This window comes from Hordeum vulgare, chromosome 6H, assembly GCF_904849725.1.
Source record: "Hordeum vulgare subsp. vulgare chromosome 6H, MorexV3_pseudomolecules_assembly, whole genome shotgun sequence".
Classification (NCBI taxonomy): domain Eukaryota; kingdom Viridiplantae; phylum Streptophyta; class Magnoliopsida; order Poales; family Poaceae; genus Hordeum; species Hordeum vulgare.
Window position 1 is genome coordinate 58,237,446 of NC_058523.1, and position 12,813 is coordinate 58,250,258.

At 45.1% G+C, this 12,813-nt stretch overlaps 1 protein-coding gene across 3 annotated transcripts; it reads left to right on the forward strand.

Annotated features, from left to right (window-relative positions):
- The first annotated feature begins 4,284 nt into the window (after positions 1-4,284).
- LOC123404311 (protein SEMI-ROLLED LEAF 2-like) lies at positions 4,285-11,194 on the forward strand. Of its 3 annotated transcripts, none has more exons than XM_045098236.1 (19): positions 4,285-4,795; positions 4,884-4,958; positions 5,060-5,175; positions 5,334-5,448; positions 5,551-5,679; positions 6,235-6,282; positions 6,558-6,757; positions 6,850-7,046; positions 7,113-7,408; positions 7,592-7,741; positions 7,852-8,316; positions 8,447-8,596; positions 8,917-8,992; positions 9,161-9,288; positions 9,553-9,753; positions 9,848-9,985; positions 10,059-10,133; positions 10,312-10,524; positions 10,769-11,194. In XM_045098236.1, the coding sequence occupies exons 1-19, from the start codon at positions 4,643-4,645 to the stop codon at positions 10,907-10,909; spliced, it is 3,066 nt and encodes a 1,021-aa protein (XP_044954171.1). In that variant the 5' UTR covers positions 4,285-4,642; the 3' UTR covers positions 10,910-11,194. The 3 variants fall into 3 exon arrangements, with proteins under 3 accessions (XP_044954171.1, XP_044954172.1, XP_044954173.1); XM_045098237.1 differs by having other exon boundaries at positions 7,122-7,408; XM_045098238.1 differs by lacking the exons at positions 4,285-4,795; positions 4,884-4,958 and having other exon boundaries at positions 5,094-5,175; positions 5,329-5,448.
- The last annotated feature ends 1,619 nt before the right edge of the window (positions 11,195-12,813 follow it).

Below are 12,813 nucleotides of genomic sequence, written 5' to 3' on the forward strand. Positions count from 1 at the left end.
GTTCCGGATCTTCACCGGGAGGGGGACCACCCACCCGGGAGGGCCCAAGGACCTTGGGGGTGGCGCACCAAGTAGGTGGGGTCAGCCCAAGGCTGTCTTGTGCAAGAGAGAAAGAAAAACCAAAAGAAGAGAAAGAAAAAAAGGGAAAGGTGGGAAAGAAGAGAAGGACTCCACCTTCCAATCCTAGTTGGACTAGGATTGGAGGAGGACTCCTCCTCCCCTTGGTGGCGCAGCCCTTGGGGCTCCTTGAGCCTCAAGGCAAGCCTCCCCTCCCCTCCTCCTATATATATGGAGCTATTAGGGCTGATTTGAGACAACTTTTGCCACGGCAGCCCGACCACATACCTCCACGGTTTTTCCTCTAGATCACGTTTCTGCGGAGCTCGGGCGGAGCCCTGGTGAGATTAGATCACCACCAACCTCCGGAGTGCCGTCACGTTGTCGGAGAACTCATCTACCTCTCCGTCTCTCTTGCTGGATCAAGAAGGCCGAGATCATCGTCGAGCTGTATGTGTGCTGAACGCGGAGGTGCCGTCCGTTCGGCACTAGATCGGAGCGGATCGTGGGACGGATCGCGGGACGGTTCGTGGGACGGTTCGCGGGGCGGATCGAGGGACGTGAGGACGTTCCACTACATCAACCGCGCTTCTTAACGCTTCTGCTGTGCGATCTACAAGGGTACGTAGATCGGAAATCCCCTCTCGTAGATGGACATCACCATGATAGGTCTTCGTGCGCGTAGGAATTTTTTTTCCCATGCGACGTTCCCCAACAGTGCGTTAAGGACATAAGCCTTCTACACAGCAATGAGGACAATCCTCAGTTTATGGACCCAGTCCGCATAATTTCTACCATCATCTTTCAACTAATTTTTCTCTAGGAACATATCAAAATAGTAGAGCTACAACGCAAGCTACAACATAATTTGCAAAGATCTTTTGACTATGTCCATGATGATGAGTTCAATTAATCATATTACTTAAGAACTCCCACTCAAATAGACATCCCTCTAGTCATTCGAGTGGCTCATGATCCAAATCCACTAACTGAAGTCTGATCATCACATGAGTTGAGATTAGTTTCAATGGTGAACATCTCCATGTTGATCATATCAACTATATGATTCATGCTCGACCTTTCGGTCTCTTGTGTTCCGAGGCCATGTCTGTACATGCTAGGCTCGTCAAGTTTAACCCGAGCGTTCCACGTGTGCAACTGTTTTGCACCTGTTGTATGTGAACGTTGAGTCTATCACACCCGATCATCACGTGGCGTCTCGAAACGATGAACTGTCACAACGGTGCACAGTCGGGGAGAATACAATTTTATCTTGAAATTTTAGTGAGGGGTCACCTTATAATGCTACCGTCCTCCTAAGCAAAATAAGGCGCATAAAAGGATTAACATCACATGCAAATCAAAAGTGACATGATATGGCCATGAACTTGTGCTTCTTTATCAACATTGTCAAAGCACCGACATGATCTCCATCGTCACCGGCGCTACACCATGATCTCCATCATTGTGCTGTCATCGAGGTTGTTGCACTATCTATGTTGTTACTACTAATGCTACTACTAGCGATAAAGCAAAGCATCTCCAAGTGCAAAAATAATTAAAGACAACCCTATGGCTCCTGTCAGTTGCCGTAGCATCGACGTGCAAGTCGATATTTAACTATTACAACATGATCATCTCATACATCCAATATATCATATCATGTCTTCGGCCATATGACATCACATGCATACCCTGCAAAATCAAGTTAGACGTCCTCTAATTTGTTGTTGCATGTGTTTACGTGGATGCTATGGATATCTAGTATGATCGCATATTACTTATGCAAAGCCACAACGGTGATATGCAAATTGCTATTTAACCTTCTCCAAGGACCGCCTCGGTCAAATCTGATTCAACTAAAGTTGAAGAAACAGACACCCGCCAGTCATCTTTATGCAACAAGTTGCATGTTAGTCGATGAAACCGGTCTCTCGTAAGCGTATGAGTAAAGTTGGTCTGGGCCGCTTCAATCCAACAATGCCGCCGAATCAATAAAATACTAAGGAGTGAAACAAATTTAACATCAACGCCCACAAACTCTTTTGTGTTCTACTCGAGTTATCATCTACGTATGAACCTAGCTCCGGCACCACTCTTGGGGAACGTAGCATGGGAAACAAAAAATTTCCTATGCACACGCAATACCTATCCATGGTGATGATCATCTGCGAGAGGGGAGAGTGAATCTACATACCCTTGTAGATCGCTAAGCGAAAGCGTATATAACGCGGTTGATGTAGTGGAACATCTTTGTGATCCAAATCGCAGCCCGTCCGCGATCCCATCACGATCCATCCTGATCTAGTGCTGAACGGATGGCACCTCCGCGTTCAGCACACGTACAGCTCGGCGATGATCTCCGCCTTCTTGATCCAACAAGAGGGGGCGGAGAGGTAGACGAGTTCTCCGGCAGCGCGACAGCGTGACGGCGATGGTGGTGGAGCTAGTCCAGCAGGGCTTCTCCTAAGCACCACTGAAAACTAGACTAGAGGAGAAACAGATCGAGAGAGAGGGCAACACGTGGCTGATTATTGTTGTAACCCTTAAAATCTCTAGTATATATAGGATGAGAGGAGTGAGGCCGCCGGCCCTAGGGCTGCCCCTTTGGGTCGGCCGAAGTGGGAGGAGAGGAGGAGTCCCCTTCCACTTTAAGTGGAAGGGGAAGGCCAAACCTTACATGTGTAGACCCTGTGGGTTCGAGAACTATGTATACATGACCGAGACACTCCCCGGTCAATATCCAATAGCGGGACCTGGACGTCCATATTGAATCCTACATATTCTACGAAGATCTTTATCGGTTGAACCTCTATGTCAAGGATTCAGTTAATCCCGTATGCAGTTCCCTTTGTCCTTCGGTATGTTACTTGTCCGAGATTTGATCGTCGGTATCTCCATACCTTGTTCGACCTTGTTAACGACAAGTCTCTTTACTCGTTCCGTAATACAAGATCCCATGACTAACTCCTTAGTCACATTGCTTGCAAGTCTTGTTGTGATGTTGTATTACCGAGTGGGCCCCGAAATACCTCTCCGTCACACGGAGTGACAAATCCTAGTCTTGATCCATGCCAACCCAACAGACACCTTCGAAGATACCTGTAGAGCATCTTTATAGTCACCCAGTAACGTTGCGACGTTTGATACACGCAGGTATTCCTCCAGTGTCCGGGAGTTGCATGATCTCATGGTCATGGGAACAAATACATTGACATACAGAACACAGTAGCAATAAACCGACACGATCATATGCTACTTTATAGTTTGGGTCTTGTCCATCACATCATTCTCCTAATGATATGATCCCGTTATCAAGTGACAACACTTGTCTATTTCGAGGAAACCTTGACCATCTTTGATCAACGAGCTAGTCAACTAGAGGCTCACTAGGGACAGTGTGTTGTCTATGTATCCACACATGTATTTGAGTTTCCAATCAACACATTTCTAACATGGATAATAAATGATTATCATGAACAAGGAAATATAATAATAACCAATTTATTATTGCCTCTAGGGCATATTTCCAACACCCCCTCCCACACACTTCTCATTCGGGTTTCCCATCATTTTTCTTGCTAAAGTTTCGTATTTTCTACCACTTATTTATTCGATGTTCTTATTTCTAGCGTGTAACCCCTTCTCACCCTCTAGGTTTTTAGAGAAAAATTTAAATTTTGAGACACCAACCGTCATATAGATTTATATTTCCTTCAATAAGAATGTACTTCCTCTGATCCTAAATACTGCTGTTGGAAAAAATTAAACTACTTTGTTCCAACAACAAGTATTGTGGTCAAAGGGAGTAAATAAAATGTATGAGTCGTTCGGGAATTCTAGTACTACAAAGCAAGCAAGTTATCAGCAACGTCATGATAGAAATTTATACAAATAGAAGTTCACTGGCAACGGAACAAATGGAGGGGGCAGCGGCGGAAGGGGGTGGGGAAAGGGCGCGGGCTGAAATGTCCCTCCCGTCAACCGCTTTCCTATGATACGGGGTACCGTAGAGGCAAGACGGAAACCTGTGTTTTTACGGGTCGGGGAGGGGATTTTGCCACGCCTCTTAAAAAATTTTACGGGGCGGAGGCATTTGCGGGGTCTGATCGAACAACATTTTTTACGTTGACCCGTATTTTGGGTGTTATTTTGCGGGTCGGGATATTATACAGGGTTTGCGATAGATGCTGTTATAGGGCTAGAGGTGCTCTTATTGAAAAAAATAAAAGTGGGCAGACGGTGGCCGGCCGGGCTACTGGGACCCACCCCAGAATTTGGCCAAATACGGGCACATACTCGCGCGACTCCCGGGCCGGCCGTTGTTCGTCCCCCTCCCTCCCGCCCACTCCTTCCACCGTCGCGGACGGCGGCAGGTCGGCGGCGGGGGCCCTCCGCCGTCACACCACCACCGGCGTCCGCGCTCGGCTCCCGCAGACCCAATCCGGGGTAGCCCCGGCGATCGAGGGAGGCGGGTCTCTTCGATTGGCCTCGATCCCTCCGACGCGATTCGGGTGGGAGCCGGTGAGGCGGGGGACGGGGCCCTTCCGGTTCCGAGCGAGGACGACGAGGAGGAGCATCGGGGATGAGCAGCGCGGCCGTTTCCGGGGTGGTGTCGAGGAAGGTGCTGCCGGCGTGCGGCGGGCTGTGCTACTTCTGCCCCTCGCTGCGCGCCCGCTCCAGGCAGCCCGTCAAGCGCTACAAGAAGATCCTCGCCGAGATCTTCCCCGCCACGCAGGTACGAATTTCTACCTGTGACTTCCTCTACCTCGCCCTTAATTTCGTACCACTCTGCAGAAACATGACACATTTTCTTGTGACTGCAGGAAGAGGAGCCGAATGAAAGGAGGATCGGGAAGCTGTGCGACTATGTGGCTCGGAACCCTCATCGCGTGCCAAAGGTACTTTGTTTACTCCCTTCATTGCCCCCTGGACCTATCCACTAAACAATTTACAGCTACTGATAGACCTGCATTCTCTTGCATCATTGCTAACTATGCAGATCACAGAATACTTGGAGCAGAGGTGTTATAAGGAGTTGAGAAAGGAGCAGTACGGCTTTGTAAAAGTAGTTGTGCTGATATACCGCAAATTGCTGGTCTCTTGTAAAGACCAGATGTAAGTCCTGTTACCGAATCCGGTTTTTACGTTGCAGATGGTTTGTTCCATTCCACAGAGAGCAGTTCAGATGTTTGGCTTTTAACTGAAGATAATTTCTGTACCTGAAGTTCTCTTCGAATGGCTCTGAAGTCTAAGAACTGATTCGTTCAGTGCAGGCCATTACTAGCAAGCAGCTTACTGAGCATCATATGCACTCTCTTGGATCGCATGAGGCACGATGATATGCGCATCATAGGGTGCGAAACCTTGTTCGATTTTGTTGTCACTCAGGTATCCCATTTGTCTAGCCAGTATTGGATGACTTTCTTTACTTTATAATAAATAATTCTGTTCTACGCTAAAAGAAGCTTCTGATTTCTAAGTCCATTCCAGGTGGATGGCACATATCAGTTCAATCTGGAAGAACTCGTGCCAAAACTCTGTGAACTAGCTCAGGTGGTAAAGGTGCAAGAGAAGTCTAATGCACTCCGTGCATCAGCCCTTCAAGCCCTTTCGGCAATGGTATGTCCCCTGCATGATTTTTTTTTGGTGGAATGCGCTACGTGATATGATGAGTATATGCCGCTGTACTGCTTTTTCCTGGTATTTACTGCAAATCATATCAGATAAGCATTCCACTCTGGTCAAACAAATGCGAAAGGGTCGCAATTTTGAAATCATGTTAACAATGCCAAGGTGTAACACTAATCAGAATTTCTGTTCTGTAATACCCATTGCAATTCAGTGGATCCATGATTCACTTTATGTTATTATAACTAGCATTAGGTGATTACTTTGAATCCTGATAGCTCTATTTTCTCATCATTCTGTTAAATTGTGTTAAGCGCACAATTAGAAATACCTAGTTGTTTGGTGCGACGGGATTACCCAACTCTTCAACACATTTCCTTCATATCATGGGGCTATCCCCAAGTGGTTTTGTGCACTTTTTAAATATCCGCGACCTTCATCCTCTCCGATCACTTTCTTATTCCAATTTATGTACATGTCACTGCAAATTAACTGAACTAATTATCCTTCAATATTGACATCAATTCATTTTCTTGTGTTGCACAGATATGGTTTATGGGCGAGCTTTCTCATATCTCATCAGAGTTTGATACTGTGAGTAGCCGTCGATAGTTCTTGAATTCTTATACCTTCAGCTGTCAAGGCGCTGATAAGATAATCTATTCCTTTCGTTGTGTTGGAGAAATTTGCTCATATGCTAAATAGCATGGACGTCTGCTCAATTATTATGACAGCTGTCATAGATTTCATGCTCCATCTGTGACTCTAGTATTTACTTCTACAGATTTTGTTTAGATTGCTGGATGCGGTTGTTTTTCACCATACTGAGCTCTCATTTTCTTATGATTCCTTTTAAACATAACCTTTAGGTTGTTCAAGTAGTATTGGAAAGCTATAGTCCTCAAAAGATGCACAATGACAATGATGGCGTTGAAGCTCAAGGCAGTGGGTGGACAGAAGTCCTTAAAGCAGAGGGTCGTGCCTCTCCCTCTCCTTCCCCATTTACCATCTCTAGGACAACTTCTTGGAAGAGCATAGTTAGCGATAAGGGAGAAATCCAATTGCCTGTGTAATATAATCTTCTTTGAACTTCTGTTACTTCAGTTCGTCACCACCTCATGTTTCGTGTGCCGTGTTTCTTAACCGACTCATGTACTGCAGGGAAGTCACCAAGGATCCTAACTTTTGGTCAAGAATCTGCGTACACAACATGGCCAGGCTATCCAGGGAGGCAACCACTTTCCGTCGTGTTATTGAGTCCTTACTTCGTCACTTTGATAATAATAATTCATGGTCATCCCAGAGCACACTTGCTCTCTCTGTTTTATTGGATATGCAAATGTTGATGGAATATTCAGGTGCTCTATTCGTCCCAGAACCTTTCATATTGTACATGCAAGTTTTTATTTATTTGATTTAACCAGCTTCTGCAGGGCAAAACACAAACCTCATGATGTCAATATTGGTAAAGCACCTTGAACACAAGTCTGTATTGAAGCAACCAGAGATGCAACTTTGTATCGTGGAGGTGATAACTGCACTTGCAGAACAATCAAGAGCTCAGGCTTCAGCAGCAACCATAGGTGCTATAAGTGACCTTGTGAGACATATGAAGAAGACATTGCGTGTCGCTGTTGGCAGTGGAGATTTGGAGGTGATAAAGTGGAACGACAAACTCCGGAAGTCTGTTGATGACTGCATAGTTCAGCTGTCAAAGAAGGTCCTTTTGTCTCAAACTGACGCTCATTTTGTGGCATGCTACTTTCTGCTCTTTACTTATTTACTCATTGCAATTCAACCAGAATCTTCTTAGTGTGGTTTACATAACAATATTATGGTTACTTTCAAATTAAACTCTCTCCCTTCATAGCCATACAACTTATTGTCTGGTTTTATTGATCAGGTAGGTGACGCTGGACCTGTCCTTGACATGATGTCTGTGATGTTAGAGAACATATCGCGCAGTCCTCTTTTTGCCATAGCAACTACATCGGCAGTTTATCGCACAGCCCAAATAATAGCTTCTGTTCCGAATTTGTCATATAAGAATAAGGTACGCTCTTGAAACACTTCCTCTTTAATTTATCTTGGTAGCAATACTTGTGTTCTTGAAACGTAGAAATACATGTGCTTTGGAAACTTATTATCCATCATATTTTTCAGGTATTTCCTGAGGCACTCTTTCATCAGTTACTGTTGGCAATGGTTCACCCTGACCATGAAACTCGTGTTGCTGCACATCGTATATTTTCTGTTGTCCTTGTCCCATCTTCTGTTTCTCCCTTTCCTCATTCGACATCCCCAGATCAGCATAATAAGCATGAAATTCAGAGGACACTCTCAAGGGCTGTCTCTGTCTTCTCATCTTCAGCTGCTTTGTTTGATAAGTTGAGGAGGGACAAAAGCTCCTTCGGAGAAAATACACAAGATGGAAGCAGGAATAGAATTTTATACAGCATTGGTGATGAAACTGCTTTACCCAAGGATCTGTCGGGTTCACAAAGCCATAGACACAGCTTCCGAGTTCCTAAATTGTCTGTTAAAAGGGTTTCATCATCATCTTTGCGATCTCCTTCTACATCCCTGAGGGAAGGTCAAAATTCGTCAACTGAATCATGTAATGAAATGGTATGTTCTGTCATGTGAACCTCATCCCAATCTTGGGTTAGTATATGACAGTACCTGACATGCTATTGACATATAAGCAAATCCTTTACTGCGATTAAGATCCTTCTAATTATTTTTCTTATACCTCCAGGAACGTACTTTCTTAAGACTAAGCAGTCACCAGACCACACTTCTGTTGTCATCCATTTGGGTCCAAGCGGTTTCTCCTCAAAATTCTCCTCAAAATTATGAAGCTATTGCTCATACTTATAGTTTGCTTCTATTGTTTTCTGGGTCAAAGGTACTTAACTGCCATCTGTTATATCTGTGTCTATGTTTCCATAACTCTATGTAATTTTCTTGTTGCTTTCAATGCTTATTCTTAACTGTGTGTGTATAAACCAGTTAGTTTTGAAAATCTGTCTTATGTGATTTGCTGATTGTATATGAGAATTTCCTCATCTAATATTATTGTCATTTACTGCTGTTCTTATAGTTCTTATTTTCGGTAGTCTGATATAGTGATATATATGTCTCATTTGCAATATTCTTTATAGACTATTGGCACTCAGTTTCATGATATGGTTTACTCTCTTATGTCTTCTTCCTTTGTTCCTTCAGATAGCAATCTTCGAGGCTCTTGCTCAGAGTTTTCAAGTTGCATTTTCTTTAATGACACATTCACTCCGGGAAACAGGTAAGCTTGCTAAACTACCGAAGTAGTATCTGCAGTAAAAGAAACACAAGTTCTACTTTCACATCACAGTTAAAACTATGCACCATATGCCTAACGATTGCTGGAGTTCCAATTGGTTTTAATTCCTTCATAATCATGTAACCGTTTGCTCTTCCTTGTTTCCTTTAGGTTCGCTGCCACCATCTCGTCGTCGGTCCTTGTTTACTCTGGCTACATCTATGACCATTTTCTCTTCAAGGGCTTTCAATGTGGCACCTCTTATCCCAATTTGCAAATCTATGCTCAATGAAAAAACAGTAAGTGTCTCATCAAATTCACTTTGTTTATTGTATAGTTTGCCTTTTTATCAAACTGTATGTCCGCGAACATGCTTCTTGGCAATTGAACAAATTGTTGAAGGGACATTTAGTAATGCATTCACAGAATTACTTTCAGTTTCACCAATCGCAGATCACATTGTGCCCATTGGTACATTTGTCCTGTAAAATTGTTCTTGGAAGAAGTTTTTGTGCGTTGATGTATTCTCTCCTTTTCTTAACTCGATATTTTACTTTTTGTAGGTGGATCCTTTTCTTCATTTAGTACACGAGACTAAACTTCAGGCTGTGAACGATTGCTCGGAAGATCCATCAAAGACCTATGGATCACCAGCAGATGATGCTGATGCGTTGAAGTCTCTTTCAGCCGTAATATTAATAGGGGGGCATTCACGAGAATTCATGACCTCTACAATCATGAACAGCATAACAGATTTACCAGATGTAATATTCCGTACATTCTTCTTATACATCTCTTGTATTATCCGAATGAAATTCCATGCACCATACGAGTGATAACCTTTTCCAATTTCTTCAGATGGAGTTAGAAAGTATAAGAAGTCAACTGCTAAGCGACTTCTCTCCTGATGAAATGTGTCCAACAAGTGCTCAATTTTTTGAAGTGCCTAGCAAAAATCCACTGTCAGTGTCGGACGATGATTTCTTCCATCAGGAGGTATATATATATATTTCACTAATATATATCTCATTTTCTTTGCTGTTATTAAATACATGGAAATTTCAAGCAGGCCACACCTATCAGTATGGCTAATGGAGCTACACCCACAGGAAATCTTTTGGGTATCGATGAGCTTTTACAAACAGTACGTTCTTGCTCCCAGAAAGCATTGCTAGTAAATGAAATGCTTGTGTTCTGTTATTTCTTTGTTTTCTACAATCTTCCAGTACTCATGGAGTGAATATTTTTTGCCGTAAGCATAAGATATGCTTATCCGACGAAATTATATTATCAATTTACACCGATGTCTTCGCTTTCGACAGGTCGACGCTGGCGCATCTTCTCAAACAGAAAGGTACTCGGTGTCAAGGGCTCCTGACCTCCCATTCAAGGAGATGACTAGTCAGTGTGAGGCTCTCTGTATGGGAAAACATCAGAAGATGTCTGTATTCATGAGCTTCAGCGGCAGCAGGCAAGCAGCTGACCCAGGAAACAAGATCGGGCACACGGAAGCAATCCATATCTCCAACGAGCAGGTGCGGGGTGTATAAGAATTTACTTTCGAGGTGCCTCTTATCGTACCAATGCATTAAATTAAATATCTACAGACACCGAAATACTATGTACGAAGTCGTCAAATAGGGAAGCTGAAAAAAAACCGGCGATCTCCAGACAATAGGCACGACTATGCCATTTTTTTTAGGAATCAGAATCAACAAGGGATTATGGATTGCACTTAGTTAGGCGAGTGGCTAACCTAGTGACCATTTTGTGGTGCAGAACACAAACCCTTTCCTCCAGGAAAACTACCCAGACGATGGTGGCAAGTTACAGGCTGCTGATGGATCGCAGCAACAACATTTGCTGAAGCTGCCGGCATCAAGCCCGTACGACAACTTCCTGAAGGCCGCTGGCTGCTGATGCTCCAGTACAGGGAACCCCGACGTGTGTATGATACGGAAGATCATCGCGTGCGTAGGGAAGTAACAATGTGTCATTGCCATGTGCCCCTTGGGCTCAGAAGCCCAGCATTTCATCCTCTCACGTTCGGTCGTATGTCCAAGTTTACGCCACTGCAATGTTTTTTGGGCAACTTTTCCTCTCCGCCTGTGTATATTTGTAATGTAACATTGTCTTGTATATCTGCTGGCATGCAGTCTTGTCTGCGCCACTGCGTGGACGTGTGTCAGGTCTGCGAGCTTCCAAGAACTCATTAGCCGCGTAGAGCAGCTCAGGCAGCGTGATCGAGCAAGGAGTTCTACTCAGACTCCGGCTGCATGCTGCCAGTCTGCCGTCTCTCCGTAGGCGTTGCTCTGTTAGTCGAACGACCACTGCATGATGCGTGACATCGAGTTAACTGCAGGGAGAACAAGGCACGCTTGACGCGTTGGGAGGGAAGGCTTAGCAGCGCCGTACTAATCGCCGGTCACTTGGGCACAGTCTTCCACAAAGAGCTTAAGCCATTTCTCATTGCCATGGACTCCGCGGTGGGAGCATCCAGAACATCTTCCAGCAGTGAGCTAGCGTCAGCATTGGGGAGGGTCTCTGAGAAAATCCTCTAGGGCGACGCTGCCTGACCTATCAACTAGCAGAGCATGCTCAACTCTTTCCTTCAGCCCCAACGTACGCCTCCCACAGTTATTTTCCACTCTTTTACAGGAGTACGTTTTACAGGAGGAAACAAAAACAACCACACACGCCCAAGACACGCCATTTCAGTGCCAAACTGGCGCAGCCTTTCAGCATAATATGGTGAACGAACCGAGTACGACCTTGTCACATGCCAAGCTACAAAATCTTCAGTCATCTTATCACCTAGAGGAATTTTCAAAATTCTTGCAGCATCAGCCTGTCATAAAACCGTCCGTAATGAGAGCTTCATCCCGATACCCTGTGATTCGGTCAGCTAGTTCATCACGTTTGTGGCGAAGTCACTAGGGAAAAACGAACACATATGAGGCTCCATTCGTAGAAAATTTGCATATTTGTTGATGGAAAAAACCACTAATCCACGGGCCGGGAAGGGAGGAAGTGGCGGCCGGCCAGGGGAGGGAGGGGCAGCGGCGTGAGCAGGTCTTGCCGCTGGCGACGGGGACAGTGGGTAGACCGGCTGGACAGCGGTTGAGCAGCTTGGGGAGGACTCATTGGTTCTTTTGCTTTTTTAAGGAGGAGTTTTTGATAAAAGAAAAAGTCTAACGACGTCTATCTCAAACCGTTAAGCCACGTTGACAAAGACTGGACCCATCTTTCATAATTTGGTTTAGAGCGAGCGAATCAGGAGACTAGTGTTTTTTGCAAAAAAAACTAAGGGCACCACTCTGCGCCGACGCACCAGCGCGAGCGCTCCCGTCGGTCGGGCGATCTGACTGCGATAGCCGTTAGATCTGGCATCTCGTCCCCGCTCTGCGCTGGCGCACAACCCCGTTCGCCTCCGACCTCCTGCCGCATGAGCACCCCATCCCTCTCCCTCCGTCGTCGCTGCTCGTCGCCGTCGACGCTCGTGCGTGCACAAGCTTGTCCCCCGGAACTCCGGTTTGGAGCTTTTTTTCACTTTGGTTGAAACTTTTTCTATGTCGCTTGAAGTTTTTTTCACAACGGTTGAAGCTTTTTCCATGACGCCTGAAACTTTTTGCTGGTTATAGCAAAAATGACAGGCTTTCCTCGTTGGTTTGTGGTTGAAGCTTTTCAAACATATGGTTGAAGCTTTTTATATCGTCGGTTGAAAGTTTTTTCATCACCGATTGCAGCATTCGCGGTTTGCGTGGTGGGTGGCCCTTGATTCCCCTCGTCTCTGGTTGAAGCTTTCGACAATGCCGGTTGTAGCA